The 25,302-nt window shown below is 43.0% G+C and overlaps 2 protein-coding genes and 1 pseudogene across 6 annotated transcripts; all 3 read right to left on the reverse strand.

Annotated features, from left to right (window-relative positions):
* Window positions 1-709: 709 nt before the first annotated feature.
* LOC311139962 (cilia- and flagella-associated protein 418-like) lies at window positions 710-7,725 on the reverse strand (annotated as a pseudogene). The gene is made up of 5 exons: window positions 7,722-7,725; window positions 7,074-7,161; window positions 6,537-6,602; window positions 4,370-4,465; window positions 710-2,787 (listed from the first exon to the last, which is right to left on the reverse strand). The product of its transcript is annotated as a cilia- and flagella-associated protein 418-like (transcript).
* A 1,143-nt stretch (window positions 7,726-8,868) lies between these two features.
* On the reverse strand, window positions 8,869-16,885 carry LOC311139569 (uncharacterized protein). Of its 4 annotated transcripts, none has more exons than XM_084174467.1 (7): window positions 16,642-16,885; window positions 16,248-16,344; window positions 15,897-15,952; window positions 15,330-15,395; window positions 12,675-12,770; window positions 10,965-11,095; window positions 8,869-9,696 (listed from the first exon to the last, which is right to left on the reverse strand). In XM_084174467.1, exon 7 carries the CDS (start codon window positions 9,649-9,651, stop codon window positions 8,902-8,904), a length of 750 nt encoding a protein of 249 aa, XP_084030593.1. In that variant the 5' UTR covers window positions 9,652-9,696; window positions 10,965-11,095; window positions 12,675-12,770; window positions 15,330-15,395; window positions 15,897-15,952; window positions 16,248-16,344; window positions 16,642-16,885; the 3' UTR covers window positions 8,869-8,901. The 4 variants fall into 4 exon arrangements, 3 of the variants coding, with proteins under 3 accessions (XP_084030593.1, XP_084030595.1, XP_084030594.1); XR_014614094.1 differs by lacking the exon at window positions 8,869-9,696 and adding an exon at window positions 9,860-10,013 and having other exon boundaries at window positions 16,642-16,872; XM_084174469.1 differs by lacking the exon at window positions 15,897-15,952.
* Window positions 16,886-18,090: 1,205 nt separating this feature from the next.
* Window positions 18,091-23,680, reverse strand: LOC311139102 (uncharacterized protein). Its single transcript, XM_084173987.1, has 8 exons — window positions 22,388-23,680; window positions 22,020-22,233; window positions 21,252-21,833; window positions 20,862-21,074; window positions 20,386-20,666; window positions 19,926-20,188; window positions 19,449-19,706; window positions 18,091-19,270 (listed from the first exon to the last, which is right to left on the reverse strand). The coding sequence occupies exons 1-8, from the start codon at window positions 23,570-23,572 to the stop codon at window positions 18,355-18,357; spliced, it is 3,912 nt and encodes a 1,303-aa protein (XP_084030113.1). The 5' UTR covers window positions 23,573-23,680; the 3' UTR covers window positions 18,091-18,354.
* Between the last annotated feature and the right edge of the window lie 1,622 nt (window positions 23,681-25,302).

Raw genomic sequence — 25,302 nt, forward strand, 5'->3', positions numbered from 1 at the left:
TGGGAGGAAGTGCTCTTATTTTCCATGGACTTTACAGTGTCCCAAAACTTTTTGGAGTTAGTGCTACAGGATGCAAATTTCTGTTTGAAAAAGTTAGCCTTTGCTTTCCTAACTGCTTGTGTATATTGGTTCCTAACTTCCCTGAAAAGTTGCATATCGCGGGGGCTATTTGATGCTAATGCAGTACGCCACAGGATGTTTTTGTGCTTGTCAAGGGCAGTCAAGTCTGAGGAGAACCAGGGGCTATATCTGTTCTTAGTTCTGTATTTTTTGAATGGGGCATGTTTATTTAAGATTGAGAGGAAATTACTTTTAAAGAACAACCAGGCATCCTCTACTGACGGAATGAGATCTATATCCATCCAGGATACCTGGGCCAGGTCAATTAGGAAGGCCTGCTCGCTGAAGTGTTTTTGGGAGCGTTTGACAGTGATGAGGGGTGGTCGTTTGACCGCGGACCCGTTACGGACGCAGGCAATAAGGCAGTGATTGCTGAGATCCTGGTTGAAGACAGCGGAGGTGTATTTAGAGGGTAAGTTAGTCAGGATGATATCTATGAGGGTACCCATGTTTACGGATTTAGGGTTGTACCTGGTAGGTTCGTTGATAATTTGTGTGAGATTGAGGGCATCTAGTTTAGATTGTAGGATGGCCGGGGTGTTAAGCATATCCCAATATACATATCCCAAATAACAATGCAATTTAGGAAGGCTGGCGTTTGCAGCTAATTAACTAACGTTACATAACTAACATCGTTAGTTACATTGCATAAGCTTCCACTGTGTTACTCATGGTCAACAACCAATCTTCAAAAAGAGATTGAATACCTATTGACTCACGACATTTCCGCTTTTAATTTTTAATGAATTTATTAAAATGTCTACAAACATAATTCCACTTTGACATTATGGGGAATTGTGTGTAGGCCAGTGACACAAAAACTCAATGTAATCACTTTTAAATTCAGACTGTGTAACAACAAAATATGGAAAATGTCGAGGGGTGTGAATACTTTCTGAAGGCATTGTAGCGGCAGGTAGCTTAGTGGTTAAGAGCGTTGTGCCAGTAACCGAAAGGTCGCTGGTTCTAATCCCCGAGCCGACTAGGTGAAAAATCTGTCGATGTGCCCTTGAGCAAGGCACTTAACCCTACTTGCTCCTGTAAGTCGCTCTGGATAAGAGCGTCTGCTAAATGACTAAAATATAAAAAATATTGTAGATGCAATTGCTGAAAACATGTAGCCTATTGTGGATGCATGTAAATGGTAATGTGAGTCTTTTATACAGATGATTCAAGCAGCTCATCTTCCTCTGCGCTTTATGAGAACATAGAAGTCCAAGATGAAGAGGGGATTGGTGCTGTTAACATGAAGGAAGACCCGGACCAGTCTCTTTCCGATAGTGACTACGATGACATAACAAATTACTAGTATTTCATCAAACATAGCAGTGAATTCAGAACTATAAAACGGAGTCATTTACATTTTAGCAGATGCTATTATCCAGAACAACATACGAGAGCAATTAAGGTTAATTACCTTGCTCAAGGGCACAGACAGAATTTTTTTTCACCTAGTTAGTTACTGCCCCAATGGTCTTAAACCCCTTCGCTTCTCCACTGTACAGAATGACCAGCATTGTGAACAAACAACACTGTCACTGATATTGATTAATAAGGTGACCTGAGCCACACAACGCACAGTCAATGCACATCCAACTTTTTAAACTTGAAATTCAAATTGTGTTAATATTATCAAGGAAAAAAAATAATAATTTGCATGCAACATTTATTCAACTATGACTTGATGTGAATAGCCTAGTGTATACATGCATATGCAGATGTTATGTACATAATATGAGCACATGTTTTACAATCCAAAATATCTACTGACTGGGTTTTCACAACAAATCCCACGAATGTCTTTGGAAGTTAAGCTTTTTTTATGGTTCCCTAATGATGAATGTATTAGTAGATATTTAATAAACTATCCACAGACTACTTCATTTGATGATGATTCATTTATAAAGTATCAACTACTAGATTGTCAGAGTGAAGTAATGCTTTTATGGTTAATGTTATGTCTAAATGTGTAGCACAGATGCAACAGGAAAGGTTTGCGTCATTTAACTTCCCACTAACCTCACCTTCATATTATACACAATACATGAATGGTAAGATCATACATCCCTTAAAACAGAGAATGCATTTTACTCAAAGGGTCAGAAGAGGAAATAAACAAAGGACACAGGAGATAGAAACTAAGGGGAGGAAAGGCTACAGAAAAGCATGTAACAGCATTGTATATGAAATACTACCAGATAATGGAATGACTTCATTACAAATTATTATTTTTTTTACATAAAAGACTCATTCAATTTAGCCTCGTCTTTTCTAAGTACCGTTTTCACACAAGTATGGTCTGGCATATACCTGCTCTTAAAACTGAGCTAGCTAAAATCACATCTCTAAAGATAGCAGAAGACCTACCTTGTTAATTTACCTTTAAACCCAGAACACACTAACTGTAATGCAGAGAAAGACCTACATCATTCTCAAGGCAGAAAAATGTGTTGGGATGTCTATAACAAGTAACTGCAAAGTGGTGTGTGTGTGATAGAGAGAAGACTGTCACACATCATGCGTCCCACAGACCCACTTGAGCTGGTGCTGTTCTCTCAGGTCGGTGAGGTCTCGAGCAGAGTGCCAGCTACACTGGCAGGCATACGCTCGACCCCTTTCCTTCTCCTCAGCTTGGCCCGCAACTTCTGACAGTCTGGCATGTTGTTCCTGCAGAGATACAAAGAGACAAGGCTGGTTAGCTGAGCAATGAGCAGTAGGTGAATATCTCTCACAGTATAATATTGGTATGTAGAGTTATAGGTAGGTTAGGTAGTACTAAATTCACAAAGTACTTGACACTTAAGTTGGTCATGTGCATGGAACAAAACCAGCCTCCAAGAACCCCTGAAAGATTGTGGAATGATTGGCAACATCACATATTCCAGAGTTAACCTGTAAATGTACAGCTGAAGGAATTCATCTGTGTGGGAGGACAAAGTAGACAAGACACAATGGTAAGCATGTCCATCCTAAAGCTGTACGTTAATTTCAGCATCATTTGCACAATATGTTACATTGCATTTAACAAGCACAATGTAATGATAAATGAATCCCCATGTCCTGTAGAGGAGCCCTGGGTCGTCAGCAATTTAGTAAAACCGCTATCTTCCAGCACAAAGCCTGAAATCACCAAGTGTCCACCTGAACAGATAATTGGTTCACTGCTGTGATAGTACCGACAGCAAAACCCACCAGCTTGGAACATCACCCACTATCACCCACTGCACATGCTCTAGGAAGACAACAACGTGGTAGGGTCCATATGAGTACTCCCTGCTCGCTGTTCTTGCACTGGATTTTCACTAGTTCTACTACCTCCATTTTGTCAACACAAAAGTCTGGATTCAACAAAGCTGTGCTGCTGCGATCCTACACTATGAAAACATTTACATTAAAAGCACTAGCTACAGAATATTTTAGAATGAAAGAAAGCCTGTTCACAAAGCATACGCTGCTCCCAAGTGCCATAATTTACCTTCACCAAAATACCAACAATATTGTGGCTGCAATAGCCTTCGTTGTCTTTCTATTTGAAAATGTTTTTCTCTCATTTGAGCACAGCCCTTCTGTCTATCGTCTTTCTTAGTTTGCATTTCAAGTCGACCCTCACCAGTAGTATCAAATTAGTGTAGCCTAGAATAATGTAATTCCTGTCTTGGTGTTAATACCCACGCCTGCCTACTTACAGCTCTACTACTATGACGTCTTCCACTTCACTGCATTAACTTAGCTTGAGTGTCAGTCTGTGTCATCATGGGCAAGCTCTTTGTCAGTGGAACAACACCATATTGAACCAGAGAGGCACCCAAGGTGGCATTGCTGTGTTGTTTGACTGCCTTTCTAATGTCTGTCTCCATCCACTACTACCAGTTGTCCTATGAAATTCCTATCTGCCATGCACCGATCTCAGAGCACGGTTGAAAAAAGTCTTAAATTAAACCACTGTGTATTCATACTCACTTTGGCAAAAAGTTACCAGTTTCTCTGAAAATGTGTGGTTTTTATCAATCAAGGTGAAAGTCATATCCCCACTTAAAAGGCCTTTTACATTAAGAATCAAATGAAGATTATTCCAGTGTATTTTCACAAAGTTCTTAAATAAAAGGTATACACTGCCCTCTTCTGTTCAAATCTGAGACATTTGGTATTTGTGGTTTTCTGTAACAACTTCAAACTTGTTTCAAGATAATAACAATATTTAAATTGTTACCCCATACAGATACATCAGGCCCAATGAGAGGAGGCTCACCTGAAGAAGAGGTAATCACAAGAGGGGTCCCATTCATGATCGTCAAACATGGCCACCCGAAAGTCACAGGAGATACATCTCAGCTGGTCACATGACCTGTCAGCACAGGTTAAACAATGAGTCAAATTAAAATGTGATCCACGCTTGTGACCACGGCCCGCGGATGATTTATTTGCCACACTTACATATGTATGTATGTACAGCTGAAGTCGGAAGTTTACATACACTGGTTGGAGTCATTAAAACTTGTTTTTCAACCAGTCCACAAATTTCTTGTTAACTATAGTTTTGGCAAGTCGGTTAGGACATCTACTTTGTGCATGACACAAGTAATCTAACAATTGTTTACAGATTATTTCACTTATAATTCACTGTATCACAATTCCAGTGGGTCAGAAGTTAACATACGCTAAGTTGACTGTGCCTTTAAACAGCTTGGAAAATTCCAGAAAATGATGTCATGGCTTTAGAAGCTTCTGATAGGCTAATTGACATCATTTAACTCAATTGGAGTTGTACCTGTGGATGTATTTCAAGGGCTACCTTCAAACTCAGTGCCTCTTTGCTTGACATCATGGGAAAATCAAAAGAAATCAGCCAAAACCTCAGAAAAAATATGGTAGACTTCCACAAGTCTGGTTCATCCTTGGGAGTAATTTCCAAATGCCTGAAGGTAACACGTTCATCTGTACAAATAATAATACGCAAGTATAAACACCATGGGACCACGCAGCCATCATAGCGCTCAGGAAGGAGATGCGTTCTGTCTCCTAGAGATGAACATACTTTGCGAAAAGTGCAAATCAATCCCAGAACCTTGTGAAGATGCTGGAGGAAACGGGTACAACAGTATCTATATCCACAGTAAAACAAGGCCTATATCGACATAACCTGAAAGGCCGCTCAGCAAGGAAGAAGCAACTGCTCCAAAACCGCCATAAAAAAGCCAGACTACGGTTTGCAACTGCACATGGGGACAAAGATCTTACTTTTTGGAGAAATGTCCTCTGGTCTGATGAAACAAAAATAGAACTGTTTGGCCATAATGACCATCATTATGTTTGGAGGAAAAAGGGGGCTGCTTGCAAGCCGAAGAACACCATCCCAACGTGAAGCACGGGGGTGGCAGCATCATGCTGTGGGGGTGCTTTGCTGCAGAAGGGACTGGTGCACTTCACAAAATAGATGGCATCATGAGGAAGTAAAATTATGTGGATATATTGAAGCAACATCAAGACATCAGTCAGGAAGTTAAAGCTTGGTCGCAAATGGGTCTTCCAAATGGACAATGACCCCAAGCATACTTCCAAAGTTGTGGCAAAATGGCTTAAGGACAAAAAAGTCAAGGTATTGAAGTGGCCATCACAAAGCCCTGACCTCAATCCTATAGAACATGTGTGGGCTGAACTGAAAAAGCATGTGCGAGCAAGGAGGCCTACAAACCTGACTCAGTTACACCTGCTCGGTCAGGAGGAATGGGCCAAAATTCACCCAACTTATTGTGGGAAGCTTGTGGAAGGCTACCCGAAACGTTTGACCCAAGTTAAACAATTTAAAGGCAATGCGCCCAAATACTAGAATCACTAGCATGATATTATTATATTATTACTAGTTGAGTGTATGTAGACTTCTGACCCACTGGGAATGTGATGAAAGAAATAAAAGCTGAAATAAATCATTCTCTCTACTATTATTCTGACATTTCACATTCTTAAAATAGAGTTGTGTTCTAACTGACCTAAGACAGGGAATTTTTCTAGGATTAAATCTCAGGAATTGTGAAAAACAGAGTTTAAATGTATTTGGCTAAGGTGTATGTAAACTTCGATTTCAACTGTATATACACACACATACATATATTTTATTGTTGGACATAAAATAGACTGTAAAAACACCAGCAAATCAGCTCCAAGTGATTTTAATTTTGGAAATCTGTTGCAAAGTATTCCCACGCATAATAGAGATATACAGTATGTGATCATACGCAAATGTAAGCAAGGATTGAAATTAGTCTGTTTTAGTTCAGTATTATATCAATTTGGGCATCTTGCGGTCAATTTGCAGTTTACTAATTATGTTCCCCCCCACCATCCGCTCAAGAAAAAAAATCGCCCCGCGGCTGAATCTAGTTGATGATCCCTGCAATTCAATTTAACAGCACTTTTACCTTTGTGAAACAGCTGTTCCTACACCATTTGCAATGGAACTTCCACCAAGGAAAACAGAGCAGCACCTGCTCACATAAGAACAAATGGGGATCGAAAGAGAGCTTTTATCAAATGCATGCTTTACCAAAGGCTCACTACTAGATTTTATGGCTTCCCATGAATTACCATTTTGGTCTGCCTAAGATAATGAAAACTGTAAAACATACAATAACATTGAAAGCATGCAACAGAGATATACAGATGTCTTATTAGATTTACTGAGTTTCAATAATAACGTAATATGAACAAATCTGATTTTTGGCAGTATAACACTGACCGAATGATACAGCCAGATATTCTGATTCAACAGGCTGCAACGCAAAATAACCCGTTGTCGGCAGGATTCGAACCTGCGCGGGAAGATCCCAATAGATTTCTAGTCTATCGCCTTAACCACTCGGCCACGACAACTACTTACATTATATTACCTCGGCCAGAAGAACTAACATTATTGGTCTTTTTATCTAGCTAGCTAGTTACTTGATTGGCAAACTTACTTTCTTGTTGACTGTGGCAATGACTTCCTCTTCGTCGTTTTAGGAAGCTGTCCTGTCTGCAAATGTGTGAAGTTAAGCACATATGAGACTACTTAGGGGCCAGCCCTTTTACAATGTAACGTTAGCTAATGCATTGGAGTCAGAAGGTCAAATATGATAGGAACCTTCCCATTGGAAACAGGCTAAAAAACAATCCAACATAGCCTTGTATTTATCTCATTATAGCTAACTAATACATCCGTGTGATATCCAGCCAGCTAACGTTAGCTAGCTACTGGACAGTAGAAAGCAATGCTGTTAGCTAAAAAACATCATTCAACATTGTAAGGCGATGTAACGTTATTTACTCAAGTTTAGCTCAAGGGAATCAAAGTCATCGTCAAGTATGTCCTCAAGAAGGTTATCTATATCTTCGCTGTCAGTTTTTCTGGGTGTATCATCAGTGGTGCTGACGATGTGAAGCGAGGAACAGTTTTAGCAAGCTAACGTTACCTAGCTAACTATTAACGGGTTAGTTAACTACATTATTTAGCTAGCAAGCTTGATGAAATAACAATGCAATTTAGGAAGGCTGGCGTTTGCAGCTAATTAACTAACGTTACATAACTAACATCGTTAGTTACATTGCATAAGCTTCCACTGTGTTACTCATGGTCAACAACCAATCTTCAAAAAGAGATTGAATACCTATTGACTCACGACATTTCCGCTTTTAATTTTTAATGAATTTATTAAAATGTCTACAAACATAATTCCACTTTGACATTATGGGGAATTGTGTGTAGGCCAGTGACACAAAAACTCAATGTAATCACTTTTAAATTCAGGCTGTGTAACAACAAAATATGGAAAAAGTCGAGGGGTGTGAATACTTTCTGAAGGCATTGTAGATGCAATTGCTGAAAACATGTAGCCTATTGTGGATGCATGTAAATGGTAATGTCAGTCTTTTATACAGATGATTCAAGCAGCTCATCTTCCTCTGCGCTTTATGAGAACATAGAAGTCCAAGATGAAGAGGGGATTGGTGCTGTTAACATGAAGGAAGACCCGGACCAGTCTCTTTCCGATAGTGACTACGATGACATAACAAATTACTAGTATTTCATCAAACATAGCAGTGAATTCAGAACTATAAAACGGAGTCATTTACATTTTAGCAGATGCTATTATCCAGAACAACATACGAGAGCAATTAAGGTTAATTACCTTGCTCAAGGGTACAGACAGATTTTTTTTCACCTAGTTAGTTACTGCCCCAATGGTCTTAAACCCCTTCGCTTCTCCACTGTACAGAATGACCAGCATTGTGAACAAACAACACTGTCACTGATATTGATTAATAAGGTGACCTGAGCCACACAACGCACAGTCAATGCACATCCAACTTTTTTAACTTGAAATTAAAATTGTGTTAATATTATCAAGGAGAAAAAGCAACAAATTTGCATGCAACATTTATTCAACTATGACTTGATGTGAATAGCCTAGTGTATACATGCATATGCAGATGTTATGTACATAATATGAGCACATGTTTTACAATCCAAAATATCTACTTCTGACTGGGTTTTCACAACAAATCCCACGAAAGTCATTTACATTTACAGTTTAGTCATTTAGCAGACGCTCTTATCCAGAGCGACTTACAGGAGCAATTAGGGTTAAGTGCCTTGCTCAAGGGCACATTTACGTAATTTAGCAGACGCTCTTATCCAGAGCGACTACAAATTGGTGCATTCACCCTATAGCCAGTGGGATAACCACTTTACAATTATACCTTCTTTTTTTTTTTGGGGGGGGGGGGGGGTAGAAGGATTACTTTATCCTATCCCAGGTGTTCCTTAAAGAGGTGGGGTTTCAAATGTCTCCGGAAGGTGGTGAGTGACTCCGCTGTCCTGGCGTCGTGAGGGAGCTTGTTCCACCATTGGGGTGCCAGAGCAGCGAACAGCTTTGACTGGGCTGAGCGGGAACTATGCTTCCGCAGAGGAAGGGGAGCCAGCAGGCCAGAGGTGGATGAACGCAATGCCCTCGCCTGGGTGTAGGGACTGATCAGAGCCTGAAGGTACGGAGGTGCCGTTCCCCTCACTGCTCCATAGGCAAGCACCATGGTCTTGTAACGGATGCGAGCTTCAACTGGAAGCCAGTGGAGTGTGCGGAGGAGGGGGGTGACGTGAGAGAACTTGGGAAGGTTGAACACCAGACGGGCTGCGGCATTCTGGATGAGTTGTAGGGGTTTAATGGCACAGGCAGGGAGCCCAGCCAACAGCGAGTTGCAGTAATCCAGACGGGAGATGACAAGTGCCTGGATTAGGACCTGTGCCGCTTCCTGTGTAAGGCAGGGTCGTACTCTCCGAATGTTGTAGAGCATGAACCTGCAGGATCGGGTCACCGCCTTGATGTTAGCGGAGAACGACAGGGTGTTGTCCAGGGTCACGCCAAGGCTCTTCGCACTCTGGGAGGAGGACACAACGGAGTTGTCAACCGTGATGGCGAGATCATGGAACGGGCAGTCCTTCCCCGGGAGGAAGAGCAGCTCCGTCTTGCCAGGGTTCAGCTTGAGGTGGTGATCCGTCATCCATACTGATATGTCGGCCAGACATGCAGAGATGCGATTCGCCACCTGGTTATCAGAAGGGGGAAAGGAGAAGATTAGTTGTGTATCGTCAGCGTAGCAATGATAGGAGAGGCCATGTGAGGATATGACAGAGCCAAGTGACTTGGTGTATAGGGAGAAAAGGAGAGGGCCTAGAACTGAGCCCTGGGGGACACCAGTGGTGAGAGCACGTGGTGCGGAGACAGCTTCTCGCCACGCCACTTGGTAGGAGCGACCGGTCAGGTAGGACGCAATCCAGGAGTGAGCCGCTCCGGAGATGCCCAGCTCGGAGAGGGTGGAGAGGAGGATCTGATGGTTCACTGTATCAAAGGCAGCAGACAGGTCTAGAAGGCCAAGTGCAGAGGAGAGAGAGTTAGCTTTAGCAGTGCGGAGAGCCTCCGTGACACAGAGAAGAGCAGTCTCAGTTGAATGACCAGTCCTGAAACCTGACTGGTTTGGATCAAGAAGGTCATTCTGAGAGAGATAGCAAGAGAGTTGGCTAAAGACGGCACGCTCAATAGTTTTGGAAAGAAAAGAAAGAAGGGATACTGGTCTGTAGTTGTTGACATCAGTGGGATCGAGTGTTGGTTTTTTGAGAAGGGGTGCAACTCTCGCTCTCTTGAAGACGGAAGGGACATGGCCAGCAAAAGTTAAGCTTTTTTTATGGTTCCCTAATGATGAATGAATTAGTAGATATTTAATAAACTATCCACAGACTACTTCATTTGATTATGATTCATTTATAAAGTATCAACTACTAGATTGTCAAAGTGAAGTAATGCTTTTATGGTTAATGTTATGTCTAAATGTGTAGCACAGATGCAACAGGAAAGGTTTGCGTCATTTAACTTCCCACTAACCTCACCTTCATATTATACACAATACATGAATGGTAAGATCATAAATCCCTTAAAACAGAGAATGCATTTTACTCAAAGGGTCAGAAGAGGAAATAAACAAAGGACATAGGAGATAGAAACTAAGGGGAGGAAAGGCTACAGAAAAGCATGTAACAGCATTGTATATGAAATACTACCAGATAATGGAATGACTTCATTACACTTTTTTTTTTTTTTTTTACATAAACACACACAATTTAGCCTCGTCTTTTCTAAGTACCGTTTTCACACAAGTATGGTCTGGCATATACCTGCTCTTAAAACTGAGCTAGCTAAAAGACCTACATCATTCTCAAGGCAGAAAAATGTGTTGGGATGTCTATAACAAGTAACTGCAAAGTGGTGTGTGTGTGATAGAGAGAAGACTGTCACACATCATGCTTCCCACAGACCCACTTGAGCTGGTGCTGTTCTCTCAGGTCGGTGAGGTCTCGAGCAGAGTGCCAGCTACACTGGCAGGCATACGCTCGACCCCTTTCCTTCTCCTCAGCTTGGCCCGCAGCTTCTGACAGTCTGGCATGTTGTTCCTGCAGAGATACAAAGAGACAAGGCTGGTTAGCTGAGCAATGAGCAGTAGGTGAATATCTCTCAAAGTATAATATTGGTATAGGTAGGATAGGTAGTACTAAATTCACAAAGTACTTGACACTTAAGTTGGTCATGTGCATGGAACAAAACCAGCCTCCAAGAACCCCTGAAAGATTGTGGAATGATTGGCAACATCACATATTCCAGAGTTAACCTGTAAATGTACAGCTGAAGGAAATAATCTGTGTGGGAGGACAAAGTAGACAAGACACAATGGACATTGAAGTTTGATGGTAAGCATGTCCATCCTAAAGCTGTACGTTAAATTCAGCATCATTTGCACAATATGTTACATTGCATTTAACAAGCACAATGTAATGATAAATGAATCCCCATGTCCTGTAGAGGAGCCCTGGGTCGTCAGCAACTTAGTAAAACCGCTATCTTCCAGCACAAAGCCTGAAATCACCAAGTGTCCACCTGAACAGATAATTGGTTCACTGCTGTGATAGTACCGACAGCAAAACCCACCAGCTTGGAACATCACCCACTGTATCACCCACTGCACATGCTCTAGTAAGACAACAACGTGGGAGGGTCCATATGAGTACTCCCTGCTCGCTGTTCTTGCACTGGATTTTCACTAGTTCTACTACCTCCATTTTGTCAACACAAAAGTCTGGATTCAACAAAGCTGTGCTGCTGCGATCCTACACTATGAAAACATTTAAATTAAAAGCACTAGCTACAGAATATTTTAGAATGAAAGAAAGCCTGTTCACAAAGCATACGCTGCTCCCAAGTGCTATAATTTACCTTCACCAACAACATTGTGGCTGCAATAGCCTTCGTTGTTTTTCTATTTGAAAATGTTTTTCTCTAATTTGAGCACAGCCCTTCTGTCTATCGTCTTTCTTAGTTTGCATTTCAAGTCGACCCTCACCAGTAGTATCAAATTAGTGTAGCCTAGAATAATGTAATTCCTGTCTTGGTGTTAATACCCACGCCTGCCTACTTACAGCTCTACTACTATGACGTCTTCCACTTCACTGCATTAACTTAGCTTGAGTGTCAGTCTGTGTCATCATGGGCAAGCTCTTTGTCAGTGGAACAACACCATATTGAACCAGAGAGGCACCCAAGGTGGCATTGCTGTGTTGTTTGACTGCCTTTCTAATGTCTGTCTCCATCCACTACTACCAGTTGTCCTATGAAATTCCTATCTGCCATGCACCGATCTCAGAGCACGGTTGAAAACAGTCTTAAATTAAACCACTGTGTATTCATACTCACTTTGGCAAAAAGTTACCCGTTTCTCTGAAAGGGTGGATATCAATCAAGGTGAAAGTCATAATCCCCACTTAAAAGGCCTTTTACATTAAGAATCAAATGAAGATTATTCCAGTTTATTTTCACAAAGTTCTTAAATAAAAGGTATACACTGCCCTCTTCTGTTCAAATCTGAGACATTTGGGATTTGTGGTTTTCTGTAACAACTTCAAACTTGTTTCAAGATAATAACAATATTTAAATTGTTACCCCATAAAGATACATCAGGCCCAATGAGAGGAGGCTCACCTGAAGAAGAGGTAATCACAAGACGGGTCCCATTCATGATCGTCAAACATGGCCACCCGAAAGTAACAGGAGATACATCTCAGCTGGTCACATGACCTGTCAGCACAGGTTAATCAATGAGTCAAATTAAAATGTGATCCACGCTTGTGACCACGGCCCGCGGATGATTTATTTGCCACACTTACATATGTATGTATGTATGTACAGCTGAAGTCGGAAGTTTACATACACTTAGGTTGGAGTCATTAAAACTCGTTTTTCAACCACTCCACACATTTCTTGTTAACAAACTATAGTTTTGGCAAGTCGGTTAGGACATCTACTTTGTGCATGACACAAGTAATGTAACAATTGTTTACAGATTATTTCACTTATAATTCACTGTATCACAATTCCAGTGGGTCAGAAGTCAAGGTATTGGATTGGCCATCACAAAGCCCTGACCTCAATCCTATAGAACATTTGTGGGCAGAACTGAAAAAGCATGTGCGAGCAAGGAGGCCTACAAACCTGACTCAGTTACACCAGCTCTGTCAGGAGGAATGGGCCAAAATTCACCCAATATATTGTAGGAAGCTTGTGGAAGGCTACCCTAAATGTTTGACCCAAGTTAAACAATTTAAAGGCAATGCTACCAAATACTAGTTGAGTGTATGTAATCTTCTGACCCACTGGGAATGTGATGAAAGAAATAAAAGCTGAAATAAATAATTCTCTCTACTATTATTCTGACATTTCACATTCTTAAAATAAAGTGGTGATCTAACTGACCTAAAACAGGGAATTTTAACTAGGATTAAATGTCAGGAATTGTGAAAAACTGAGTTTAAATGTATTTGGCTAAGGTGTATGTAAACTTCCGATTTCAACTGTATATACAGTGGGGGAAAAAAGTATTTAGTCAGCCACCAATTGTGCAAGTTCTCCCACTTAAAAAGATGAGAGAGGCCTGTAATTTTCACCATTGGTACACGTCAACTATGACAGACAAATTTAGAATTTTTTTTCCAGAAAATCACATTGTAGGATTTTTAATGAATTTATTTGCAAATTATGGTGGAAAATAAGTATTTGGTCACCTACAAACAAGCAAGATCTCTGGCTCTCACAGACCTGTAACTTCTTCTTTAAGAGGCTCCTCTGTCCTCCACTCGTTACCTGTATTAATGGCACCTGTTTGAACTTGTTATCAGTATAAAAGACACCTGTCCACAACCTCAAACAGTCACACTCCAAACTCCACTACGGCCAAGACCAAAGAGCTGTCAAAGGACACCAGAAACAAAATTGTAGACCTGCATCAGGCTGGGAAGACTGAATCTGCAATAGGTAAGCAGCTTGGTTTGAAGAAATCAACTGTGGGAGCAATTATTAGGAAATGGAAGACATACAAGACCACTGATAATCTCCCTCGATCTGGGGCTCCACGCAAGATCTCACCCCATGGGGTCAAAATGATCACAAGAACGGTGAGCAAAAATCCCAGAACCACACGGGGGGACCTAGTGAATGACCTGCAGAGAGCTGGGACCAAAGTAACAAAGCCTACCATCAGTAACACACTACGCCGCCAGGGTCTCAAATCCTGCAGTGCCAGACGTGTCCCCCTGCTTAAGCCAGTACATGTCCAGGCCCGTCTGAAGTTTGCTAGAGTGCATTTGGATGATCCAGAAGAGGATTGGGAGAATGTCATATGGTCAGATGAAACCAAAATATAACTTTTTGGTAGAAACTCAACTCGTCGTGTTTGGAGGACAAAGAATGCTGAGTTGCATCCAAAGAACACCATACCTACTGTGAAGCATGGGGGTGGAAACATCATGCTTTGGGGCTGTTTTTCTGCAAAGGGACCAGGACGACTGATCCGTGTAAAGGAAAGAATGAATGGGGCCATGTATCGTTAGATTTTGAGTGAAAACCTCATTCCATCAGCAAGGGCATTGAAGATGAAACGTGGCTGGGTCTTTCAGCATGACAATGATCCCAAACACACCGCCCGGGCATCGAAGGAGTGGCTTCGTAAGAAGCATTTCAAGGTCCTGGAGTGGCCTAGCCAGTCTCCAGATCTCAAGCCCATAGAAAATCTTTGGAGGGAGTTGAAAGTCCGTGTTGCCCAGCGACAGCCCAAATACTTATTTTCCACCATAATTTGCAAATTAATTAATTAAAAATCCTACAATGTGATTTTCTGGAAAAAAAATTATTATTTTGTCTGTCATAGTTGACGTGTACCTATGATGAAAATTACAGGCCTCTCTCAGCTTTTTAAGTGGGAGAACTTGCACAATTGGTGGCTGACTAAATACTTTTTTCCCCCCACTGTACACACACATACATATATATTTTATTGTTGGACATAAAAAAGACTGTAAAAACACCAGCAAATCAGCTCCAAGTGATTTAAATTTTGGAAATCTGTTGCAAAGTATTCCCACGCATAATAGAGAGATATACAGTATGTGATCAAACGCAAACGTAAGCAAGGTTTGAAATTAGTCTGTTTTAGTTCAGTATTATATCAATTTGGGCATCTTGCGGTCAATTTTCAGTTTACTAATTATGTCCCCCCCTCCACCATCCGCTCAAGAAAAAAAAATCGCCCCGCGGCTGAATCTAGTTGATGATCCCTGCAATTCAATTTAACAGCACTTTTACCTTTGTGAAACAGCTGTTCCTACACCATTTGCAATGGAACTTCCACCAAGGAAAACAGGGCAGCACCTGCTCACATAAGAACAAAATGGGTTTCGAAAGAGATCTTTTATCAAATACATGCTTTACCAAAGGCTCACTACTAGACTTTATGGCTTCCCATGAATTACCATTTTGGTCTGCCTAAGATAATGAAAACTGTAAAACATACAATAACATTGAAAGCATGCAACAGAGATATACAGATGTCTTATTAGATTGACTGAGTTTCAATAATAATGTAATATGAACACATCTGATTTTTGGCAGTATAACACTGACAGAATGATACAGGCAGATATTCTGATTCAACAGGCTGCAACACAAAAGAACCCGTTGTCGGCAGGATTCGAACCTGCGCGGGAAGATCCCAATAGATTTCTAGTCTATCGCCTTAACCACTCGGCCACGACAACTACTTACGGTCACATTTTCTCGGCCAGAAGAATTAACTACACACAAATTAACAAGTGTTCTTCTTCAAAGTTGAGTTGTTATCTAGCTCGCTAGCTACTTCATTGGCAAACTTACTTTCTTGTTGACTGTGGCAATTACTTCCTCTTCGTCGTTTTAGGAAGCTGTCCTGTCTGTAAATGTGTTTAGTTAAGCACATATGAGACTACCTAGGGGCCAGCCTTTTTGCAATGCAACGTTAGCTAATGCATTGGAGTCAGAAGGTCAAAGATGATAGCAACCTTCCCATTGGAAACAGGCTAAAAAACAATCCAACATAGCCTTGTATTTATCTCATTATTGCTAACTAATACATCCGTGTGATATCCAGCCAGCTAACGTTAGCTAGCTACTGGACAGTAGACAGCAATGATGTTAGCTAAAAAACAGCATTCAACATTGTAAGGCGATGTAACGTTATTTACTCACGTTTAGCTCAAGGGAATCAAAGTCATCGTCAAGTATGTCCTCAAGAAGGGCATATATATCTTCGCTGTCAGTTTTTCTGGGTGTATCATCAGTGGTGCTGACGGTGTGAAGCGAGGAACAGTTTTAGCAAGCTAACGTTACCTAGCTAACTATTAACGGGTTCGCTAGCTAACGTAAGTTAACTACATGATTTAGCTAGCAAGCTTGATGAAATAACAATGCAATTTAGGAAGGCTAACGTTACATAACATCGCTAGTTTCATTGCATAAACGTCCAGTGCGTCACTCATGGTCAACAACTTGGTTTGCTAACCTTGCTTGCTAACGTTAGTCCATTTCCACGTACTAGCTATCGTTAACGTTAGCCTGTTAACACTTGCATTTTACTACGCACCAGTGTTTCCTTTCTCTCCCAGTTTGCATTAAACATTTCCCAGCAGTCGATCAATCTGAAGGAGCTTGAAGTAGTGGCATCAACGAAACATTGCGACAGAACTTTGTTTCAACCTCATCTAGCAATTCGTCCGCCATGGCTTCAGGGTACTGCTACTTATTGACTGTTGTCATGAACAGGGGTGATTGATTTACAGGAGTAACCTCATTTTAAGTAGGTAAAGATTGATACTTTGTACCTAGCGATACAACAACAGATACTGGCTATATGTGATACAATGTAACCTCCTGGGCATTCCAATCACAGTAGGTACAACAACAGATACTGGCTATCTGTGATACAATGTAACCTCCTGGGCATTCCAATCACAGGAGAAAAATAATTCGTTGTCGGCAGGATTCGAACCTGCGCGGGAAGATCCCAATGGATTTCTAGTCCATCGCCTTAACCACTCGGCCAAAAATGGGGCAAAAGGGACTGCTAGGGGGGGGGAGAAGGAAAAAGAGGGGGGGGGGAGGGGGGGAAAGAGAAAAAACGGAAAGAGAAAAGGAGAAAAACAAACAATTTGTCATGTTTTTTTCTCCACTCACAACGCCTTTAAAGTTATTTTCACACGCATGTGCGCTTATTTTTATCACTTTTATCGACAACATTGACACTTTGTCTCCTGCGGGATTCGATCCGACGACGCTGTGCACCGTGGCAGCATGCACCAATACCATGCATTAACATAATTTTTCTTTCGTATAACGTGTATATTGCTTGTATTAAGTGAGTTGTGTGAATATTGCATGTATTGTTTAAAAGCAGCCAGAACCAAAATCATTGTGTGTGTGTTAACATACTTGGCCAATAAATCTGATTTTGATGTAATTAAAGTGCTATGTGTCATTCATCCTGATTAGGGGGTTAGTTGTCCCAGATATATATATATATATTTAGCAACTGTCCCAGACTGCGGGGGACCAGAAGTGGGTGAACAACCTGAACTTGTTCTTCAACAGGTTTGATCAGCCCCTACCCCGGCTGCTGCACACCTCAGGTGCACCCCCAGAACACTGCCCTACCCCCATCTCCACAGCACTCAGGTCACAGACCCCCACCGCTTTGGCTTCTCCTGCCCCATCCCTTTCATCTCACCTCTTACCCTCAGCTCCACCCCCTCTCAACACCCCCTACAACATCAAACACTGGTGAGAAAAGAGGTCAGGAAGATCAAAGCAAGAAAGTATGTATTTTCATTGGCAGAGGGCTTTCCAGGAGTGCTGATATTTAATAACAGCACTGGTAGCCTACTTAGTTACTTTGCAAGAGTTCTAGGAATAAAGTATAGGAGGTATAGGAGAAAAACAATCCAGAAGTCAAAATTTGAGAAACTTTGGTCAGTTTATTCAACCTGAAAGTATATATTTAGCAAATATATACATCTTTATTTTTTTGTTGTTTTCTTTTTTAGAACACCATGCAATGCACAAACACAGAAATGAAAAACATAACTATATACAATACTTTACTATCTACACATTATTATACAATTTGACAAACTTTGGTCACTTTATTAAACCTGAAAGTATATATTTAACAAATATATACATCTATTTTTTTTTTATTGAATTTTTTAGAACACAGAAATGAAAAACTTAACTATATACAATACTTAACTATTTACACATAACTATTATATACAGTATTTATTTATTCATACATTTTCCTTTATTTCCCACTGGCAAGACTGGTCAACTGGTCCTTCCACTCTGCCAGGGTGAGTCCTGAGGCTGGACAGTACCACCGCCCCTTCAGCTGGGTGTGACCCGTACTTTTGTTTTTCCCCTGCCCACACTGCTTGCAAATGTACTGGTAGGTATCCCTGAACTTCTTGCGTGGAGGTTCACCCCTAGCCATCAGCTCCTCGTTCTCCTGGGCAGCTTTTTTCTGTCTCCACGTACGTTGCCTTGGCTGAACAGAGGTGCCAGGTGGTGGAGGGGCCAGGTACAGTGGATGGTCAGCAGGTGGCTGGAAGGGGGGAGGTGGCTGGAAGGGGGGAGGTGGCTGGAAGGGGAGAGGTGGCTGGAAGGGGGGAGGTGGCTGGTACGAAGGCCAGGCAGGAGATGGTGGTGGTGGCAGGTAATCCTGCTGGTACGAAGGCCAGGCAGGAGATGGTGGTGGTGGCAGGTAATCCTGCTGGTACGAGGGCCAGGCAGGAGATGGTGGTGGTGGCATGTAATCCTGCTGGTACGAGTCCCAGGCAGGAGATGGTGGTGGTGGCAGGTGACCCTGCTGGTACGAGGCCCAGGCAGGAGATGGGGGTGGTGGTGGTGGCAGGTGACCCTGCTGGTACGAGGCCCAGGCAGGAGATGGGGGTGGTGGCAGGTTACCATGCCATACGTATGACCCAGGCTGGTAGTGCTGTGCCAAGGCAGAACGAACACTGTGCCGAGGGCGTATCACTGCCTCACCCTCCCGGTTCTCTGGCTCCTCAAACACCATAGCCTCATGCCCATGCTGCACAGGAGCAGCCGGAAGAGTCTGGGCTTCAGGGAGTGAGTCCTTGGCCAGTTCAAACCGTTTGGGGAGTATGGTGCCCTGCAGCAGCATGTCCCTGTCCTTCCTCTTATCCCTCCTAAGCAGCCTAAAAGACAAAAATGCATACAGTAGCTTCAGTTAGTTCTTTTATACATAGTAGCCTATCCTCCTATGTTTAGTATTTTCTAACAAGCAAGCAGTTGAAGGTTTTTCTTGCAGTTTAATAATATAATAATATAATGTCATTGTATAGGAAAGGTGCACACGTAAAAAACAAGACTCACCAAGAAGAGATTGTTGTGTTGTTTACTGGTATCAGAACCACGTTGGTCTTCTCCAGAACAACCCTGCTGTCCTCCAGCAGCTGTTTAAGATGGCTGTAGGCCACCACAATGGACTGTGGGATGGGCAGAGTTCTACTCCTTGTGTCCTTGGGCCTGTTTGGTGCTTGCTGAAACTCTTTTAAAAGTCTCAGGCAAACACATTCGCTGACCCTGTGGACTTCGGGGTCCTGGGCTGCCTGCCCGTGAGTCATGAACAGTCTGTGGGAAAGAAGGATGATATGGTCCGGACTTTAAACAAGGCTGTAAACAAAAAATAATAATAATAGCAACAACCTGTCACCTGTGAACAGCCCAATTTACCCCCCACAAACTAATATAATCACAAAATATTTTTTTCAATCCTGATTTGACGCAGTACAGCCTTCTGATTCAATGATTTGTAATGAACCAAAATGATTAAGAATTGTGTCAAATCACCTCTCTGCCGCCTGCTGTCCAGGAGCAGAGCCACTCGGCTTCCTGGGCGCTCTCCAAGGTCCTGCCACGGTCTTCTTCCTCGCTTTCTGGCCGAACCTCAAAGGTTCCTTGTCCATAGCAGGGAGAGCCATGTAAAGATGGACTATGTCAGCCTCCTCTTTTGATGACAAGGCAGTGATGGTTCGGTTCAGGCCAACCAGGTAGGCTGCCAGGTCATCAACCGCATCCCAGCCCAAGACACCTCTGGAATCACATCGGCTATTCTGAAAAGTGAAAATCATGAAAAAAACACATGTAAATAAATGTGTAAATTTCTTTGAACTATTTGAGCAATGTTGACCTTTTTTCTCTCTCCATAAAACGTAATACTTGACGTTTTACTTGACAAACGTATGATACTTGTGGCATATCATTAGCGAACTTGTTACATATCTTGTTTTTGAGAAAGGTGTTACATTACCTGGTCTGATGTGCTGTCTTGTGTGTCGTCTTCCTCCACAATGATGTCCTCATCCAGGGATCTGGGTCCACTGTCACCCTCCAGTGTCACCTGGGCCTCCACGGCACATATTGGAGGATCAGGATCACCTACCCTAAGGTCAGCTACCTGGCACACCGTGACGTCAGGTTCACCCCCGTCGTCCTCGAGCTCCTCTGTGGGGATCTCTGGCAGCTGCTGTGGAACCAGCAGGTCGCCTCTATTGGACTGGGCCAACAGGTACTCCACAGCAATGCGCTCGCCTGTAACACATAGTGTTTAAACACATAGTTAAAGAAGAGGAAAGGACACAAACACAGACACAGACACATCTCCTACATGTAGAGCCCGATCTTCACTCCCACGTCCTCTGAGGAGGGGTGGAGGTGGCAGAGAAAAGAAAAGTGGGAGAGGAAGTAATACTCAAATGCTCAGTGCTGATCTGAGAGCTATCTCACCAGTAGGTTTTCCAGGTGGGGTGAATTCTGGAACCAGAGAACAACCAAGGACCCGCTGGCTCATGCTGTTTAGGTGAGACATCAAGCGAACATCAAATGTCCTCAGGGTTGATGCCCCCACCACAGCTACAGCTTCCTTTGCCCGGTTCATGTTCCACCTCGATACCCCCTCCAGCATGTACATTTGTGTGTGCAATGCATTGCATCGAAAGCCTAAGAAACAAAATACTCAGGTTAGGTCAACCATTATTATGAAGTCAATACATATTAACACCTATTAAATACAAAGTGACAATTACATTGTTATTTGAATAATTCAAGTGCATACTATGTCATAACACAGACTTTTTTTTAAGATCAGCATACGGCAAGTTAACATTTTGAATTTACCTGGAACAAAAGCACACTGGTGGCGGTGAAAACTCTCGAGGGAGGAGGACCCCCTCCCACACCTGAGGACGTCAAGGACTTTGCCACCCTTCTGCAGTGTCCCTGTCTTTGTGTACAACTCCACCCCTGCAGGGTCCTGGATGCACTCCAGGTGCTTCTGCTGCACCTCCCACACATGGTGCATGCTGTCAGGGTTCACTAGACGCAGCCCCGTGGTGTCAGTCAGCTCCCACATCGATTCGAGCAGCCCCGAAATCATGACCCGGATTTCCTCCACTGCACGGGTCCTCCGCCTGCAGTGCTTTGCCATTTCACCAGTGCTGATACTGGCCAAGAGCAGTGCCTCAGTGGGAGCATTTCCGCCATGGCTGCTCTTCCACTCCCCTTTCTTGGCCTCCTTAAGCCGTTGCACATCCTCCTGATCCCACTCAAAGATACAGGCGGAAAGTTTGGAGCAAAAGGTACCGTAGAGAGGGTGGTGCTCAGTAGTGAGGCCGCAGTTAAACCTTCGCATGAAGTGGAAGACGTCTAAACGGACGACAAACTTCCATGGTCGAAAGAGTCTCAGCACTGACGACACACCTGTGAAAGACAAACATTGATTATTACAGACGTGATCATCTATTTTTTGGGCAATTACATTACATTGTTAGTTTATAGATTACTATCACCATTTTTCTCTTTTTTTAACATCATAATTAACTTTAGTTAATTACATACTGTAATCTGCAATGTATATTTCATAAAGTAACAATTTCAGCATCCCACCTGACTGGCTGCAGCAGTCCCGGTCAACATAGATAGCCTCAGGCTCAGCTTGTCCAGCATTCTCATAACGTGTGACGATGCCCTGGCACAACTCTTCCAGCCCTGCACCTTCACCTGTCGTCAGAACACTGTTCAGAACCTGGCCAAGCTCGTTGCCGATGTTGGACATCCATGCAGCGGTGTCCCCTATACTGCCAGCCAGCTTCTTGGTGATCTGAAAAACAAACAAAAACAGAACGTTCTAAAAAAAACTGTACAAACTTACTAAAATTAATACTATTTCATCATTAGGATGATAAAGTAAACTATTTATATCCATTCCAATTGGTTAACATCAGAGTAAATAAAATTAATGCTAAAACCCTCACCTTCTTTGTAGAGTCCATCTTCAGAATTCTACCATAGGTAGAGGTGATCACCCCCTTCATCTCTTCCAGGTGGCTGAGGATGTCGTTGGAGTGGACCGTCTCAAACCACTGGGCAAGTGGAAGGGGCCTGAAGGGTGGAGGAGGAAGATGGACAGCTGCAGAAGAGACGAAGGTAGCCATCTTCAAATGAAGCTCACAGTCAGACAGGTAGCGGATGGTCTGACGTGCCCACTCCTCGCTGTGTGCTTCCTCTACTGCAGACTGGAGGTAGGAGGAACTGTTCCCACTGGTCCTTGGCTTCAGGAAAGTCATACACTTCCTATCCAGGGCTAGCTGTGTAGTGAGGACAGCGGGAAACAGGCTCCTATGTGCCACATCCAGTTGAGCAAGGATTTCCTGGCTCCATGGGCAGACCGGCAGCATACACTTGCTGCAACGTGGATAGTCCCCTCCCACAAGGTAGTAGCGGGTATCCACATCTATCACCTCCCTCACCTTCGGGTAGATCCCTGAGTGGTGCATTTTCCGGTCACACCGCGTGCATTTCAGAGGAATCCCCCACATCCTCATTGGTGCCCAGAGGAACATCCTCTGCCGGAAGTGCCACCCGGGCTCGGGAGGAGACGGTTTGTGCTGCAGTGGTGGATGAAACCAGCACGCCTCCATTTTCTGCCTCAGCTGACCTGTAGGCTCATAGAGGACCTTGGCAATCCACACCCGATCTGCTGGCTGTATAACCTTTTTGAATTGATTGGGGAGAAAAGCTTCCCAATCAATGGAAGCTGGCCTAAGTGGAGTTTGAGGAGTGTGGCGTGGCGTGCTGGAGCAACCTGTTGGAGGAGGGAGCAGAGATGTAGTTGTCGGCGGAGATGGTGTGGGCTGTAGAGATGGTGTGGCCGTTAGCCGTGGAGATGGTGTGGGCCGCGGAGATGGTGTGGTCCACGGAGATGGTGTGGGCCGCGGAGTTGGTGTGGGCCGCGGAGATGGTGTGGCCGTTAGCCGCGGAGATGGTGTTGGCCGTGGGGATGGTGTGGTGGAGCTACCTGTTGAAGTTGGCGATGGAGGTTGAGCCAACCAGGATAAATAATGGAACTGTTCTATATGCTCCAACAGGCCAACAGAACCTTGGACCTTGGCCCCACAGGTGTCACATGTCTCCTCTACATGGCGGTCAGAAAGGTGCATGGAGAATTTTTCTGCCTTCACAACCTGATTGCACTGACAGCACTTTACTGTTCTGTCTGCACTGGTGCCTCCGCCTGCCTGCCTTGAGCCTCCACCTGCCTCATAGGAGCCTCCACCTGCCTGACTGGAGGCTTCTCCTGCCTGACTGGAGCCTCCACCTGCCTGACTGGAGGCTTCTCCTGCCTGACTGGAGCCTTCTCCTGCCTGACTGGAGCCTTCTCCTGCCTGACAGGAGCCTCCACCTGCCTGACTGGAGCCTTCTCTTGCCTGCCTGGAGCCTCCACCTGCCTCTGATGCATCTGACTGAAGGGGGGAGGCAGGATTTCAAGTACAAAAGAGGCTCATGCTACTTGTAATAAATAATTTCACCAATGATCCTACACTGTTAGTTTTATCCAAATTTGTGCACATAGGGTATGATCCATCAAATAATCGACTTCATGCTACAGCAACTTATCATCACTTAAATGAAATAAATCATCATATAACCTACCTTATGGAACCCACAAGAGCATTTTAGGTGTCTCCCGAACAGATCCACCTTACTCTTGCTCTGCAGCGGGCAAGCATCTATACACTCCAGGGCTCTTTTCCATTTCTTACCACCGGGCCTTTTGCCTGTGGAAAACTGGTAGCTGCCCTGGGCATACTTTTGGCAGATGTCTCTCCAGTATGAGTCTGGCTTCCCCGTCTTGGTCATATCTGCAAACATGAGCTAAGTTAGACTAAACGACCAAGTTCTCTGTTGTGATTACATTCTCAATCAATTTAGCATAGATGTACAGTCGTGATAGTTTGCTCTGGCTATGGTACAGTAATACCAGGTCCATACCATTTTATAAAATTAATACTTCCATAGAATAATATGCTTGTACTCCAACACGTCAACTTAATTTTGTTATCTCAACAACCTGGTCAAAGTATCATCAATGTAGTCATATTTTGTACTTCTGAGGTCAAATTAAAGTCAGCGGAAAAGTTGCATCTCACAGAGGGGACTGTACTATGGGGGGCAGCGAGTCTACATCGACAATTTAAATACCAGGACCGACATAAAAACATGTACATTCAAATCGTACGTCCATGGAATAATTTGCCTGTACATATCGATATTATTTTTTTTGTTACGCTGACAAAGACCAAGTAACTACTCAATTTAGCATTGATGTATCTACTGTCTACTGTACGCGTACTGTACCACTACGTTCAGCGGATAAGTTACAGACAATAAGAATACGTTTATCGAGACAGTTAGTCTACATCGGTCAATCAACATAATTCAGAAATACATGTCGCTTATACATATAATTTGCATTTACATACCTATTTTTCTGTTGTTCTTTTCTTTTGTACGTCTTAAAAAAAGTTCTGTGCAGTACTGGCTCTTTCACTCAGCGCGCTGATTTGTAGTCTTCTGCAGTTTTACCTCACGTCAAAATGGGGCAAAAGGGTCACGTGACCCCTAGACCCACCTCTGTTCAGAATGGTTCGAAATGTGTTCGGAATTGTTCAGAATGGTTCGAAATGTGTTCGGAATTGTTCAGAATGGTTCGAAATGTGTTCGGAATTAGCAGTTGTTCAGAATATTTTCCTAATGTGGTTCGGATATTGTTAGGATGTATTTGCAGTCCAATTCTTGGCGGGTACGGCCACGACAACATCTGACATTAAAAAACAGAAATCGGTAATATCCTACATCATTTGTCTATAAAAAATATATATTTTAACTT

Source organism: Coregonus lavaretus (assembly GCF_964263955.1).
Source record: "Coregonus lavaretus genome assembly, chromosome: 13".
NCBI lineage: Eukaryota > Metazoa > Chordata > Actinopteri > Salmoniformes > Salmonidae > Coregonus > Coregonus lavaretus.